This window comes from Lagopus muta, chromosome 21 (genome assembly GCF_023343835.1).
Source record: "Lagopus muta isolate bLagMut1 chromosome 21, bLagMut1 primary, whole genome shotgun sequence".
NCBI classification, from domain to species: Eukaryota; Metazoa; Chordata; class Aves; order Galliformes; family Phasianidae; genus Lagopus; species Lagopus muta.
In genome coordinates this window covers 1,463,253-1,479,520 of record NC_064453.1, presented here as the reverse complement: position 1 = coordinate 1,479,520, position 16,268 = coordinate 1,463,253, and the positions used below count along the sequence as shown (strand labels likewise).

The 16,268-nt window shown below is 39.2% G+C and overlaps 1 protein-coding gene across 2 annotated transcripts in view; it reads left to right on the top strand.

Moving 5' to 3' along the window:
- Nucleotides 1–16,268, top strand: part of PLCH2 (phospholipase C eta 2) — a 77,425-nt gene that overhangs the window by 41,349 nt on the left and 19,808 nt on the right. Inside the window, exons 3-12 of one of the 2 annotated variants that reach the window (XM_048967766.1) lie at nt 5,612–5,758; nt 7,959–8,202; nt 8,753–8,882; nt 9,419–9,589; nt 11,992–12,085; nt 12,583–12,786; nt 13,693–13,813; nt 14,205–14,376; nt 15,292–15,399; nt 15,985–16,143. In XM_048967766.1, coding sequence (XP_048823723.1) covers nt 5,612–5,758; nt 7,959–8,202; nt 8,753–8,882; nt 9,419–9,589; nt 11,992–12,085; nt 12,583–12,786; nt 13,693–13,813; nt 14,205–14,376; nt 15,292–15,399; nt 15,985–16,143 — 1,550 coding nt within the window. Of the gene's footprint in view, nt 1–5,611; nt 5,759–7,958; nt 8,203–8,257; nt 8,439–8,752; nt 8,883–9,418; nt 9,590–11,991; nt 12,086–12,582; nt 12,787–13,692; nt 13,814–14,204; nt 14,377–15,291; nt 15,400–15,984; nt 16,144–16,268 lie in introns of those variants that run through there. The other variant, XM_048967767.1, reaches the window with a different exon arrangement.

Here is a 16,268-nt window from a genome sequence, read left to right as displayed (position 1 = left end):
AGTATGCTTGTGGGGAAAAAAAAACCCAAAAAACATAAATTATGCATTTAGCAGTATTGAAGGAGCTTTGTAACTTCAGCTCAAGGGAAGATTGCTGTGCTCCTGCTGTTCATGTATCTTGTTTTCTGTGTCTGTACTGTTATTCAGATGTATTTCTAAACTGTACTAAGTGATGTGCATTTCAGCCAGTTGTATGCTTTTATTATTTTGCTTTTGAAGCATCTCAGCATTTAGTGCTTCATATGACAGAGACAGGTTTACTAATTTATATGAAGTCTGTAGGCAGCGGTATCTTATGCAGAGATGTCTAAGATTTAGTGGTAGCTGTAATTTCTGCAGGTTTTCTGGGCTTTTTGACTGCTGTTTACAGCAAGAAGTACAAAGGCAAGGAGAAAAGTGGGGGAGAAAGACAGTGCAGATAATGGCTGTGTGCCAGCTGACATCAAAACCTTTTGTTTCCTCCTTTTATCTTATTACTCCTACTGCAGGTTGGCAATCATTTTCTTTTTATTCTGCAGCCACTAGGAGCAAGATTTCCATGTGTGGGAAATAGGAAATAGTGATACCTGTATTAGCATCCGTGTATGTGTCAGTAATTGCTGCCCATGTCTTTCTAAGTATTGTAGAATCAGCCTTGTGCATGAGGTTAGTTTGTTAATCTGGTGAAGTGGGTCTGTAGTGTGAAGCGTGTTCATGCAAGGATAAACAGTGCGTAGCTGTGAAGTGACAAATCTAATCCTGGAGGATTTACAGACCTGTTACAGTACCAGCTCTGTAACGTTCAATACTCTGGCAACACTAATACATTGTATTAGTACTCTAACAACTAATACATTGAAAATATATTTATAGTTTGAGAACTAGTTCACTGTGTACACCTGAAATACCTTCTGTGCTGTCTTCAGCTGAAATGCAGATGTGTCACACACAAACTTGCTGGTATGCTCAGAGCCTAATTTACCTCTTGTATTACTTCTCTTCTGTTTTATGCTTGAACCTTGATGTACAGAAGGCATAAGAGAGATCAGAATCTGGACTAGCTATTAAAAATTCTTGCACTCAAATTTTTAGTTTTTTCTTTTCTACTGAGGGCTTTATCTGTTTCCCCTCAAGTTAAATAAAATTTTTAGCACTTTTCCCTTGCTTCAACATTAAAACTTGCATTGGAAATGAATCCACCTGTCCTGATGGATTGCATTAATCCTCAACCCATTTACCTCAGGAAGATGTTCATTTTACTCACTTCTCTCTTCCAAACCATCCGTGCTGTGTTCCTGTATCTTCTGCAGGATGTTCTTTCTCTGTGCGATGCAGACTGACTTCTCTGCCCCTTTGTGGCAGTGAGCATGTTCTTTGACAAGACCTTTGACATTCCTGCATTGTTCTTCATGTCTTCTGAATCCCACTTTTAGAACAGCCACAGGGCAGCCTGCAGACTCAAATAATGTTCGGTTTTAAATCTTTTTGAGCCATGAAAAGCCTTTGGTACACCTGGAGAATAATAACTTTTTTTGAGTGCCTTGGGAGGAAGTCTTTAATCTGCACGTTTTATCAGGTGAGCAAGATTTTTCTGAGGATGTCAAGTGGGGCAAGAATAGAAACCCATTTCAATAGGCTTATTTCCTAAGTACTCAGCTCAGTAGCTTAAGAGTTGGGGGAGAGATTAAGTCACGTTTAACTCTTTGTTATTTTCTGCTTCTTTCCCCTACACTTACCTGGTATCTAGCCACAGTCAGGACATAGGACTTTTAAAAAGATGTTATTTTTCTCCATTTGTGATCATTAGGCCTGAAGGATGGAGAGATGTCAACCAAAAGGATCTGAATTAACCTCTTCTTGGTGGGTTTTAGAATATAAATTTGACTTTAACTTGAACACTGAGAGAATTTCTCTTTTCTGGTATTATAAAAAACAGGAATTTTCTGTACTAAAATGAAAACAAATCCACATGCAAATCTGGCTTGTGCAGAATTCTAGTTCTCAACTATGATATATTGGCATTTTTGGTTTGCTGCAGAAGTTACCTTAACTCTGTCTCCTTATAGTTAAAGACCTTAGGGCTCAATTGCCTCTTCCCTTGTGAGGTGCATTCCCCATTTTGCAAGTGGAGATCTGATAATCTGTAGCAGGGAAACTATCCAAAGACACTTGCTCCTTTATTTAAGACATTCAGGGAAGTGTAGGGCAGAGCATGTAATTAAGCTTACATTTCTCTGATCCAGCCATGCTGGGGCTGGCTTCTCATGAAAAGGGAATTAGGATCTTTAGAACAGTATTTCGGGAGTTCTTGCCTGTAGCTTCACGCTTTTCAGTTGTGTAGATGTACGTGTCTTAGCTTTTTGTAGGAGTGATTGGCTTGGAGGTATCTCACTAATTTATTCTTGAAAGACATGTGAGGAGAATGGAAAGCTGTTGCTGAAGCATTTGAGCAAGTAGAAGAAAGCAGTAAGGGTATATACAGGCGTGTTGCTGTCCTTTACCCACAGCCCAGATTCACTTTGGTTTTCATTTCTGAATAAATCTGAGGCCAGTCCTCTATAAGATAGCTGTACACAGTCAGTGAAATAAACAACTTGTGCTTGAGAATCAGTCATCTCTAGAATTATCTGCTATAAAGCTTTTGCAAACTGTGAAAGGAGGAGTGGGAAGTACTTAATGAGTACGTTTTAAATGGACACTTGTGCTTAGTTCATCAAGCTAGAAGCATGTTGTGTTTCTTGTGCAGATCACAGATGGTAAGAGCAATTGTATATTGTACTTAGTGTAGATTAAGAGGTTGTGATAACATAAATGACAGATTTCTGTATTTGGGGTTTATTGGATGCACTTCAAAGGGAATGAGATAGTAACTTAGTGCTTTTTAAAAATTAATACTTACCTGCTTTTATCTCTGCCACTTTCCATGCGCTCTGTTCCATGTTTCTGTGAACGGCGTTTGTTCTGTACAGTGTAGCTGGCTGACTTGTTTCATAGGAAAGCATCTTCTGTGGGGTTGTCTCATTTTGCAAAGACACTGCCACACAGATTGTGAGATGAAAACATGCTGCTAACTAAGGAAAAAAAAAAAAAAGTACTTTTTTTTAACCTCCTTATTTTTCTACGGCTGTAACGTGTCACCTAAATCCCTTGACTGGATAGGGCAGAACCACAGCTTTAGGATTAGTGCATACGGGGGATTTAGGATTTCAAGCAAACATGTTGCTGTGTTTTCAGCGTATCTAGTTTTTCCTGCCTGAAGAGAAATATTCCCACTAAAATATTGAGGAGAACCTTCTAAGAAAAGATGAAGATTTCTACGATATTTTGAAGAGCTGTGTGAGAAGAAAAAGGGGTCATTCCTTTCTTTTTTTTTTTCCCTGAAATGGAAGGAGACTGAAGAGCTTAACACCTTGCCAGACTCACAGTGAAAGGCAAGGGTGACTTGGGGGGATGGATTGTGCTACTGACATTGCTCTTATTTACTGCAACGGGTATTGCTGTTTGTTGTTGAAGAGCAAGTAAAGCCATCAGCAGGAGCGCTTGCAAATCTGCGTGCCATCAAATGTGCAGAAGAGGTCCTGCTACGTAACTCTCGCTGTCAGAAGAAAGCAGCATGGAGAAAGCCAACAGCTGTGATCTGGTGTATTGTCTTGGGTGCTCTGCAGCTGGGAATGTAGCACCGGAAAAGAACGTTGTCAGAAGATCCTTCTGTCCATAAATGGAATCGCCTTCATGCCATTTTGCCTCAGTTTCTTTCATTTGTCAGTTTTAGAATGTTGAACTGAAACATATCTGTCCTCCAAACCGGACACATAGAAACATCGTACAGAATGAGAAGGATTTTGCTGCTGTTTCAGTAGTTTAAATTAGCACAGGATGAAGCCTGAATTTACTGTTAAACTGCTCTTTCTGTAACAGCCCAAAGAATACCGCTGGACTTTGGAGATCATCAATTACCTTGAAGTGTTTTTCCTAATAATATTTCTATAACTTACATCAAAAGTTTGCAACTACAGAATCTTAATCTCTGCTAAGGCCTGCAGTGTTTGTGTTTTGATTGGAAGCTGCCCTTTGTCTCAGCCATGGATGCCACAGGAAGCCCTTTGCTTCAGAATAAGTTTTCAGTTGCCCGCCTGGCTGAAGAATTTTTCTGGGTTGGTGGCAGCATCGTAGCTTCTCCACGGTGGAAAATTGGCCGTTTTGGTAAGATATGGACTGCATGCCTGCCGCTCCGTTGCTGAAGGCAGGGTCATCTGAGCTTTTATTTTTAAATCTTGTTTAGTGACAACTTTGTCTAGCAGTGGTGTGGTGAGACACAGCCCTAGTCCTGTGTTATTTTGCAGTTACTTTGATCTGTTGCCAGGATGCTTTTTAGACTTCAAGAACTTTTCAGTTATATTTTCATTATTAATCTTTTCTCATTCCCCTCAAAGTGCAAATGTAATGCTACTTCGTCATGTGTGAACTTTCAAAATGTCCTCCATGCCTGCAGAATGGTAGGTTTGCTCTCTGCTCTTGGTTGCCAAAATTCTGAATTTTTTGTGCAATATTTGTTTGGTTTTCAGTCTTCAAAATAAATATTTAGAACAGTCCTGTTGTCTTATTCCAGAATAGGCCACTGGACTCTAGTAAGGCTATTTTATTTATTCAGGCATGCAGTGACAAAATTCTTAAGCTTCCACAGTAATTTGAGAAAGATCCCTTGTACTGGATATGTAGAGATATATGTATGCATTACGTATTATTTATATGTTGACTTTAAGATCTGATGTCTCTTGTCTGAACTGGAACTGATAATCCTGACAGGAGAAGATGGAGATTGGGTTTATCTATCAAAGAGCCAGCTGTAGCTGTAGTGTCATTTCTGGAGAGTTATTATTAAGTGAAACAGTCATTCTCTCTCTATGGATTTGCAGTGCTGAACCTTTGGTGGGTGTGGGAGTCTTCTGTTGGCACTTGGGGATGCTGCTTTGGTTCAGTGAGATTTTAAGGGAACAGTGCTCTTACAGTGTACCTGTACTGAAGGGTTTCTGTAGGCCCAGAAACATGTTGCATGTTCCAAGGCCCTGAAGACAGGACTCTGAAATCTATTTGCCTTTCCATTCAGTGTTTGGAAAAGCAGTTGTTCTGAAGCATATGACCAGGATGCATCCTGCCCACATCAGGTAACGGTGCAGACCTTGGCAGTGGTGTGATGCTGCCTGTAGGATGTCTATAAACAGATGGGCTTAAGCCAGAGCCGTGTGATGTCACCCAGAACCATTCTGGACTTCAGTCATTGATCTTCAGACAAAGCTCCTCCACGTATAAAAATACTCAAATGACTCAATTCCTCCAACTTCCTTTCATCCTCACATGCTAAAATACTCCCACTCCTCCACAAACACATACCAACCGCTAGAAGTCCAAAAAGATAGTAGTGCTATTGAACCATAAATGATGAACAGAGATTAGAGCATCTTTGTAACAAAAAGCATGAAACAGGGCTTGTTTTTCCTGTAGTGATTTATATTCTATGTTTTTGTTATTTATTGTTACAACTGTATGTTGTTTGTATGTTTTCTTCCTGTGAAGGTGACTTTTAAAGGAAACAAAGTCTGACATACTGATATTACTTTGTTTCTCTCTTCAGTGGAAAGATGTATGAGCTCCATGCAGGCTGGTACCCAAATGATCAAACTCCGTGGTGGTTCCAAAGGGTTGGTCCGCTTCTATTACCTGGATGAGCACAAGTCATGCATTCGCTGGAGACCCTCCCGAAAGAATGAGAGAGCCAAAAGTGAGTGTCAACCACAGAACCACTTATTCTGATTCCTTCCAGGTAGAATCTTGCCCCCTTGTGAATAAACCCAAACCGGCATGAAGGATTTGATTCATTCACAAAATTCTGTATGTGGATTTTAAAGGGCATTAAGTTATTTTATAATGATTAACGGTTTATGAAGATTAAATTGCTGTTGTTAAGTATGCAGATAACAGTAGTTAACTGTGTTGGAAGTCAGTTGCAGGGAAAACCTGTGTGAACCGGGGGCCTTGCATTATTGAGGTTTCATTCCTTTCTCCAGAGGATTTCTCTACAGGATTATTACCTTTTACCTTTTCATTCCTGTAGCCTGAGTGATTGCTTACTGTGTGGCTGAAAAGTACTTCACAGTGAAATGTTAGTGTTTTGGTTTTTTTTCTTTTTAAACTGTCAGAAACATATGTATATGTGTGCTGTAGGTGAGCATCAGTCAGTTTCAACATGCTATGTAGATGCCATGCTAGGAAAGGTTACTCCATTTTGCTCTTCTGAGCTCTTACAGTTTTGTGCGGGAGAGAACAATTCTATTGATCATTTCTACAGTCAGACATAAAGGATGTTCCCATGGATACTTGTTGCTGTAGCTATAGAGAAAATCAGGGATGCACAGGTGATGTAAGTGCTGGTACTGAGTTAGAGCTCCCTGCAGACAGCAGTTACAGTAAGCCAGGTAAGTTACCCTACAGCCAAGGCACACATGCAGTATAAAAGGCCAGGAGGACAAGCTGTACTTGCTGCTGAGCACAGCACAACCTCAGTGTAACTGTTTTGTGTAGCTCTGGCCCCTTAATGTGCAGTGGTCTCTGACTAGATCACAGCACTGGTTTTGGAGATGTGTACTTCAGATAAGCTGAAGTATAGGAAGAGAAACCAGGGCAAAATCATAAAGAATCAGGCTGAGCCTAGGCTTCAGTGTTCAAGGTATTTGCCTTGAAGCAAACTGGGAAGGGGACTTGTTTCCTTCAGAGGAGCTTCCTAGCAACTTACAATCACTTGCCTTCAGCACAGTGGAACTTAACTAATTATCCAGTTTATGTTTTTGTCCTTAATAACTTTTCCCTTTTAAACTTTAGCAGTTTGTCTGTGTATAACATACTGTCCAGCTGCACGGTAGCCATATCACAGCAAACAGATGTCTGTTTGTTGTAATCTCCAGAGAACAATTACAACAAAGCAAAACTAAAATTTGTCCTTTTTTCCCCCCTTACTATTATTATTAGAATTTATCTTCTATCAGCTTGGGAACAGGAACATTACAAGGGAAATAAATTGTTCATGTAATTATAAGGTGCACAGGCTGTGAGTATTTAGCATCTGCACATCTCTACATCAAACTAAAAAGCAGAAAAATTGGAATTTATTGAAAAGATGAATCTTTTTTTTCTGGCCAACTGCAGACATTTTCATTGTTTCACCTCTCTTTCAAAGAGGTAGAAATTTTGATTTCATAAAATTGCATGGAATTGACTTTTCATCTGCTTTGTCCTTTTATCTGAAGAGGAAGGAATGTGAGTAGAAGATAAACACAACCTGTCTGGGCTAGGCCACGCGTGACGTTCTCTGCCCTTTGCATGAATTAGAACAGGGATTGTATTCACAATGTAATAGATTTGAAGGTGTCCCAGACCACCAGTTTTTCTAGGACTACTCTCCGTGTCAGGATGAAGCCTTTGCAACAGTCTGCTGGCTGTATCCATTTCACTGTCTTGGTGTTACTTTTCCCTAATTCTATGTTTGTTGATAATGAGTAAGATTTGTAAAACCATAATTCAGCTTTTTTATTTCAGTATGCAATCCTCAAATCAAGTCACGCTCTTGGAAGAGTAGGGTAGTCTCCCTTAAGAATCTTAAGGCAACATACAAGGGAGTGGAAGCTAGAAGTATTATCCTGTTCTGTTAATATGCAGATTGTTTCACGTCTCTGTGTTCCCATACTCCAGTAATTTCTGCAGTTTAGGTTAATTTTGTTACAGCTGCTTTTTCTTTTTGATCCAATTGGAAGATCATTTATTACGTTCTTAGACAAGCAGCAGTGTGATTCATCAGTGTAATTAAAAGAGAGAACTTAAATCAAGACAAAAAGGGATTCCTTTTTAGGGCGATCTTACTGTTTGCCAGCCTGCATGATTATTTTCCCACACAGTTACTAATGAGCTGCATGCTCTTGTTTTTCTAGTTTCCATCGACTCTATTCAAGAAGTTTGTGAGGGGAAGCAATCGGAGATCTTTCAGCGCTATGCTGATGGCAGTTTTGATCCTAACTGCTGCTTCAGCATCTACTATGGAGATCATATGGAATCCCTTGACCTGGTGTCTTCCAGTGGAGATGAAGCACGTACTTGGATCACAGGGCTAAAATACCTGATGGCAGGGATCAGTGATGAAGACAGCCTCTCAAAACGCCAAAGAACCAGAGACCAATATCCTTCCTAAACTGGTTGAGAGAGCATTTTCCTGTGGTTGGAGCACTTAACAGCACAATCATTCCTTTAAGTATTTGTTTTACTAAAAGCAAGCACTAGGCTCAAAGTTTCAAAGTGATTCCCATTCCATTCCCTGTTTCCAGAGACTGAGAGAGAAGTCCTTGAAGAAAATTGGACTGGGCAAGAGAGTGGAATGAAAAAGGTGATTGGGCAAGAATGGACTGAACATAAAGGTATATTCCTTCATCTGTTACTCCCTGTGTAAAGCTGTCCCTTTCATTTGATTGTACAAGACAAAACATGATGCATCATTTCTATTTGCTCAGAATTCAATTCAGAGTTTGGGTTAAATAGCCAGTGTTGAATACTGAGCGTAACAAATCTAGGAACTTCTTTATGAAATAAGACAAGCAGTTATGTTGTATATTATCTTGAGCTTTCCTTTATTCCTCGCCCCATATGTACAGTTTTCCCTAAGCATTTGTATATATATTCTGTTCAGTAACATCCCTTGATATTCCATGATGTTCCTTAACTCCTGTTCAATGTGGTTGAAGCAGACATTTGATGAAGCAGATAAAAATGGTGATGGCTGTCTGAGTATTAATGAAGTGCTCCAACTAATGCACAAACTGAATGTCAACCTACCCCGACAAAAAGTCAAGCAAATGTTCAAGGTAAGAAATGAAAATGAAATTTGTCTAAAAGATCAATGATTCAGCAACTGATTTGTTTTCTCTCCATTGAGAGATACTGCACTGTGTATTTGGTAAATTGAAGAATGCTCCAGAAATAAGAAATAAGTAATAAATAAGTTGTTTTTTACAGAAAGAATAATTACACCAGGTACTGTCTAGTGTTGATACCACATTGTAGCACGTTGTGAAGTTGCTTTTTTGGTACATCTGTTGATCTGAAATCCAGTATCCTCCTCTGTTCTTGTGCAATAAGGACCTTCAGAAGTTGTCTTAGCTCTTGCACTAATCCATACATATAAAAGGTTCAAAGGGGAAAGCATTAACATGACAAATATTAGTCTAATTGACCAATCTGCTCTAGCAGGCCCTACAGTGAGCAGCCTTGTCAGGCAGCATCAGCACGTGTTTAATTTCAGTGACACGTTATTCTCATTCAGGCGTTTGTTTATTTAAAATTTGTTCAGGCTCTTACAAGACAGTTTGCTATTTCATTGCCTTATTGCTGTGTAATGCAGGAGGCTGATACAGATGATAACCAGGGCACGCTAGGCTTTGATGAGTTCTGCACCTTCTACAAGATGATGTCAACACGACGTGATTTGTACTTGCTAATGCTCACCTACAGCAACCACAAGGACTTCCTGGATGCAGATGACCTGAGACGCTTTCTGGAGAATGAACAAAAGGTAGATCTAAACCAGGAAAAGAATTCTGTTCTTGTGCTGTTCCATTTGCCGCTGGGGATGCATTGTCTTTTTTAAAGGGTCAGAATGGCAGTCATGCGTGTGAAAAGTGAGCAGCTGCTTTTGTTTTAGCAGCTTCACTCTGGAGAGTGTGGATGTTAAAAATAGACAGATGCTTCTTGATTTTCATCTGGTATGCTGGCAAGACTATTTCTTGAATCTTTTTACCCTCACAACCTCTTCTTTGAGTATGGTCTTTCATTGTGCCCCTAACTGTAGTGTCTATGGTTTCTTTTTTTTATTTCTTTTCTTTTTTATCTTCCCTTGTGTTCTTTGGGAGAAAGCCATTGATGTTTTTTTTCCCATGCTCAGTATCTGAATGCAAAGATGCTGCTTCTGGCTCTGCTTTTGTTTCAGTGCAGAGTTCATGATGAGACTTTACACTACTTTGTCACACTTTCCCAGTTTGCAAAGTAGATTATGTTTCTAAAGAGCTACTGAGAGGATTATTCATGTCTGGGGAAGTGTTTGAGGATATGTAGTAGTGCATATTAGGTTGCCTTTTAATACTTCAATATTGCATTGCTGAGAGTGGTCTCAGACTCCTCCCACTGCGCCGATCCAAAGCAGGCTGTTTTCTTGTCTGACGAACCAGGTAGTGTGATATTCCCTGTATATTAATATTGGCTTGACGTTGGCCAGTAAATAGTGATGCTATCTAATTTTACTTATGAATTTAAGATATTCTACAGTTCTTCAGAAACACTAGTGTATAGCTTTATAAGCTTTTCAAGAATTGAAGTGAACCCATACATTATGCTTATAGTTGTTTATGCAACTCAGCAACTACCACTAAACTCTGTGCTAAGTTACAATGTCTTATTGTACTTAACAAGGGAACACGGGAGTTCTTTACTCATCTTTACGATGAGGATGTTCATCCAATGGAAGAGGTTCCCAGAGAGGTTTTACATGCTCTGAACCACGGAGGTATAGAGACTGGAATAAAGGCCTGAGTTAACTCATATAACCTTATAGTTGATCCTGCCCTGAGCAGGATTTTTTGTCTAAATGACTTCCTGAGCTCTCTGAACGATCCTGTGTTCATCTAGAGACTTCTGGCAGTTTCTGAAATGAGGAAAAAAAATAATTGGATGGTAAGGTACAGCAAGTGCAGGAACAAATGCATTGACTTGTCTTTGCTTTTTTCTCCTCTCCTGATCTCTTTTGAAACTGTATGCCTGTGAGTCATAAAGCATCAGAGTTTCAAAAGCTGTCTAAGAAATGAATGAATGATAAAGCCACTTCTCTGGCAGTTATCATTTTAGATAATTAGGGTGTGTTTCCATTTCATTGGTCGATTGATCCTCCAGATGGTGAGAGGAAAATGAACACTATCCAAAGGACACAGATCAGCTCAGCTAATCACTGACATGGACAACACATGCCTCTGGGGTTTCACTCCCTTGTCTGGTTCTGCCCTTTCTTACACAATGTGTGCAGGGAAAACAAGCGTTCATTCTGTGTGTTTGAAGCTGTACCAGAAAAACCTTCTGTTGTTTCAGAGCTTTTCCTTCTTAGCCAGCAAACCTACAGTATATGGGCAAATAAAGTCTTGGTTTTTATTTGTTTATTTGTATTCCTTCCTCTTATTTTGATTTTATTTACTAGGTTTTAAATTTACCCCCACTCTCCCCCCCCCAAAAGGCATTGATTTGGTTGCAGACATGCTGGTGGTTTTATTTCCCTCTGAGAAAATATTCCACATTGCCAAAACCACAATCAACTTAGGCACTTTAGTGGCAGCCCATTTAGTGTCTAGGGCTGTATTTCCAAGTGGCATGTATAACGTTTGTTGGAAAGGGGAAGTATAAGGAAAAGTATATTAAATAGTAGAATGGATAATGTTTAATGGATAGATTATCAGTAAATAGCAGGAATATTAGATTGTACTGTTTCTCTTGCTTCCAGTCCACTGCATAAAGAGGAAACATTTTCTTATTTTCTTTTAAAGTCAAAACACTTCTGATAATGAAAAAATCGGACTGCAAATTAATCCTTTAATTCTACAGAAGAGGAGGTGTCCCATTGATTTATGACAAAGCTTTTTCAATTTGGATGCTCTGTGTACGTACCAACACTAACCACATTTGACCTACAAACTAGAGCTCTGTCTTTATTGGATGGGATCAGGCAGCTGCCAATAGGGCAGAAACTTCTCGCAAAGCATTTTAATTCTTATCTGACCTGATGTTGATTGACAGGAGTGAGCATCTCACTGTGTAACTGGAAATCCTTAGTGCCACTCTGGATGATCTGACCAATTGTTAAACAGCATACAGAGTAGAAAAGCCAGGAGAAGCTGTGGATTGTTAGTTAACACTTCACTTATGTTACTTTTACAGATGACAGATGTGACCAGAGAACACTGCCTGGAAATTATCGACAAGTTTGAACCATGCCTGGAAAACAAGAAGGCAGGAGCTCTGGGGATTGATGGTAAGTTGACTGGCATAGCTGTTGTGGGAGAGGGTGAACAGTGTTTAAATGCTTATGAGAAATCACATTTGTTTGCACGCTTATAAAGTCATAGAATTGTATTAGATAATGTAGAGAATGCTTTTAAGTAGGTTTGGCATTGGGTTGTTGCTTTTTGTGGGAGGGGAGGTATCTGTTACTTACTGAGGTGAAGTTAGTATTCTTTGGAAGATTTTAGAGTCTTCTATGCACTATGCCACTTACTATTCCATCAAAATCTTTTGAATTATAAACCTACAATGTCAAGTTTTGGTTAAATATAGGCATGTTTTCCAGGAAAGTCAGAGCAAACAACTGTCTTGTGCTGGGTGGGATACAGTGGCATTATTTACTTCATTTCACTTGATATGTTCTTGACTGTGTTGGTGCATGCAGGGATGTGTTCTTAGCTGGTTTCAGGAAGACCACAGCAACAAAAAGAACAAAACTGTCTTACTTATAGTATTGTTTGTTCGTAGGTTTCACCAATTACATGCGGAGTCCCTCAGGGGACATTTTCAACCCAGAACACTACCAAGTGAATCAGGACATGAGTTACCCTTTGAGTCACTATTTCATTACCTCTTCACATAATACCTACCTCATGGGAGATCAGCTGATGTCCCAGTCTAGGGTGGACATGTATGCATGGGTGCTACAGTCTGGCTGTCGCTGTGTTGAAGGTAAAGAACATAAAGGAATCATCAATAAGCTCCATACTTTTGCTTCTCTGTAAAGAAAGACTTAGGACTATAGCAGAAGATCTAGTAATTGCTTGGACTAAGGAGTCTTATGAAATGATGTCTTCCTGTTATGAAAAACATTAAATTATGTTGCTATACAGTGGATAAATTTTCTTGAATATAGGAGTGAGGTGAACAATGGAGGAAGTGTCATTGGTACTAAGGAAAAAATTGGTGAAAATGATCTCTTGGAAAGAATGCTAACATTTGCTAGGATGTTCTGGGGAGCATACTTTCTGGCCAAATGTATGTCAACCAGACAGGCAAACAGGGCAGAATTCTCACTAAAAACAGAGGAGAAAGCTGATATTTCTGACGAGGAAAATGTGGTTTTATAATGCAAGATACTGATAGTCCTGTAAAGACCCAGAAGCTTTTTTGAAATTTCTTCTGATGTTTGTAATGCTTTTCTGAGACTGCCTCTTCTGTAATCATCCGTAATATCGTGACCATCAAAGTGCTTTCACATTTTTTCAGAAGGCTAATATTATAGTTTGCTCAGGTCAGATTGTGGACATGCCAGAGCGTGTGCAGAGGAGCAAAGCATTTCATAGAAACATGACTGTAAACAAGTGTGAGCTTAGGCAGAATCCCAGGAAGACCGGAGTTGCTTAGAGTTTGGCTCTGGTTGTGATGTGAGAAGCTTGGCTAGGATTCTCTTGCATTCCCTTTAAGGTCCAGCAGTAGTATAATGAAAATAATGCTGTGCTATGTCAGCTCTTCTACCTTCATAATATTCCTCAGCACTTCTTAAAGAGATGTTTTTTTGCTTGGGGCTTTCTCAAACAATGCGTACAACTGTCTACACGCAGTAAAATGATGGGTATCATTGTTTCTCTTCTGCAGTTGACTGCTGGGATGGGCCGGATGGTGAACCAATTGTCCACCATGGATACACTTTGACTTCCAAAATTCTCTTCAAAGATGTGATTGAAACTATCAACAAATACGCCTTTATCAAGAATGAGTATGTGTACAATCTGCTAACTTTTGAGACATAAGGCATGAGACATGGGGAGTTGAAAGCATTGCATGTTTAGGTTTTTTCCATGATTGGCTTTCTTGAATCTCTCTAGTAGGAAGTGGAGGTCAGGACTGGGTAGTATAGGAAGGTGAAAAGTGTGCTCTGGAAGGAAATGCATCAAATCAGATTGAAGAAGTTCAATTATTCTTTGGTGATCTAAAATAGACTATTCAGTTTGGAGAGAGTACTGGGATATCAATCAGGATATCTACCCTGTAGATTTCATTGGTGGTTGTTCTCCTCACAGGAATGGCTCAGACAGTAATAACCTTTATCTTTGTAATGCCATAAAAGCTAAATTTGCAGTTGGGGATACTTCTTTATGTCTTGCCAGGTACCCTGTTATCTTGTCAATTGAGAACCATTGCAGTGTAATTCAGCAGAAGAAGATGGCCCAATATCTTACAGAAATTCTGGGTGACAAACTGGATCTGTCTTCTGTGCACAATGATGACTCTACCAGGCTCCCTTCACCAGCAAGTCTTAAAGGGAAGATACTGGTCAAGGTAAAAACGTGGTTGGTTTGTTCCATCTCTCCTTTTTTGTGATGGCTACAATCTCTGCCTGGTTATCACTTGTGTGCTAATTTCAATGACATCACGATAAACAATCTGTAATAAAGGTTTAATGCAGTGACAAAGGCCGTTTGGGGCTGTTTACCAGCCTTATCTAGGTAAGCCAACACAAGTAACAATTTCTGAAATATGTGTAGCTAAAGAATAAGTTTTACCTTTCATATAGTGCCCGTGCATCTGGCTGGCTGTGCAAGAAGGCAGGCTCCTGATGCACAACTCTTAGAAAGCAGCTATTCTTGAGAGACTGAAATAGTGATGTTTTTCTGGACCCTGAGCTGAATATGTGAGAATACAGACAGGATTTTGTCTTTAACAGTTTTGGCTCAATTTGAATGGGAAATTGCAATCTGCTCCTGTTCATTGAGTTTAAATTATAACCACACGTCATCTTCCTCATTCCTTCTTTCTGGCAGTTTTTCTACTTCTCTCCTGTTTAGAATAATATTATCATTTCACCTATTATCCAGTCAGCTCACAGTTTTTTAGCTCATGTTAATGAAATAGTGAAGCACCGAGATGGAGAAAATCTGGCTGCTACAGTTGAATTGCATAATGAGAAGGTTTAGAAAAAAGAGAATCTGTTTTCTATTAGTTCACCCTGATCAGAGAAGTAAATAAGATTTGTTCTTCATGAATATCTTCTTTTCTTTGACCTTCAATAAACACAAACAAGTCAAGAGCATTTTAGTGTTTGCTTGCATGCTAAGATTTTCACCTCTATGGGATTTTTTATTTTTTTTTAATTTCCCATCAGTAATGATTTTTTTGTTTAATTTTGTTTTGTTTAAAATATGTCATAGCAAGAGCTGTGTGCTAACCTGCCTGTGTAATCATCTTATCTTCTAGGGGAAGAAACTTCCAGCCAACATTAGTGATGATGCAGAGGAGGGTGAAGTTTCTGATGAGGACAGTGCTGATGAGATTGATGATGACTGTAAAATAATGAATGGAGATGTAAGTTAAGTGATCGTTTAAATGTAAATCTATTTTACATTTTCCCATTCCAGACAGAGGAAGCCTTGTATGAGTTCTCTCAAATGTGCATGTTGTGCAATTTTGGGCATTCGTCACAGGTTTTTAAGGTTTTAATCCTTTGTGCGGACAGTTTTAGCAGAAGTGCATATTAGGCAGCACCAGTTCTGGCTGTAATCTTTCAAATTTGTGATTTTATTCCTTTTAATATTTAACTAGTGATATCTCACTGGTCTTTATTGCATGACGGTGTTCTTTCCATCATAAACAAAAGAAAGGAAGAAAAAACTACTTCCGTGTTTTCCTGTTTTCCAGTTCTTTTGTCTGTATTCCCAGACATGTCAGAGTGTTTTCAATACCCAAAAAACCCCAAAACAGTTGATTTTACAAAACTACTGAAATCAAGGTCACAGTGCTACTTAAGATCCTTATTTTGTAGGTTTCCCAGATAATTTTTAGATCAAAGGTTTGATCTTGCAAATAACATTCCATTTTCTGCTAATCCCAGCTGGAATTGCTAAGATTGTTTTGCCTGTATCTTGTTTAATGATTATGTTTTGTTTGTAGGCATCTACAAATAGGAAAAGAGTGGAGAACATAGCAAAGAAAAAACTTGACTCACTGATAAAAGAATCCAAAATCCGTGACTGTGAAGATCCAAACAATTTTACAGTTGCCACTCTGCCATCATCTGGAAAGACTGGTCAGAAATCAGACAGTAAGAAGGTGAACACATACTGTACTTCACTCACCCCCTAGATTTAGCTGCACTTTTGTCTCTCTATAGCTGCTTAGTACTGCTGTTTCGTGACTGCTTGTTCCTCAAAAGAGTGCCGAAGGTGGGACTTTTA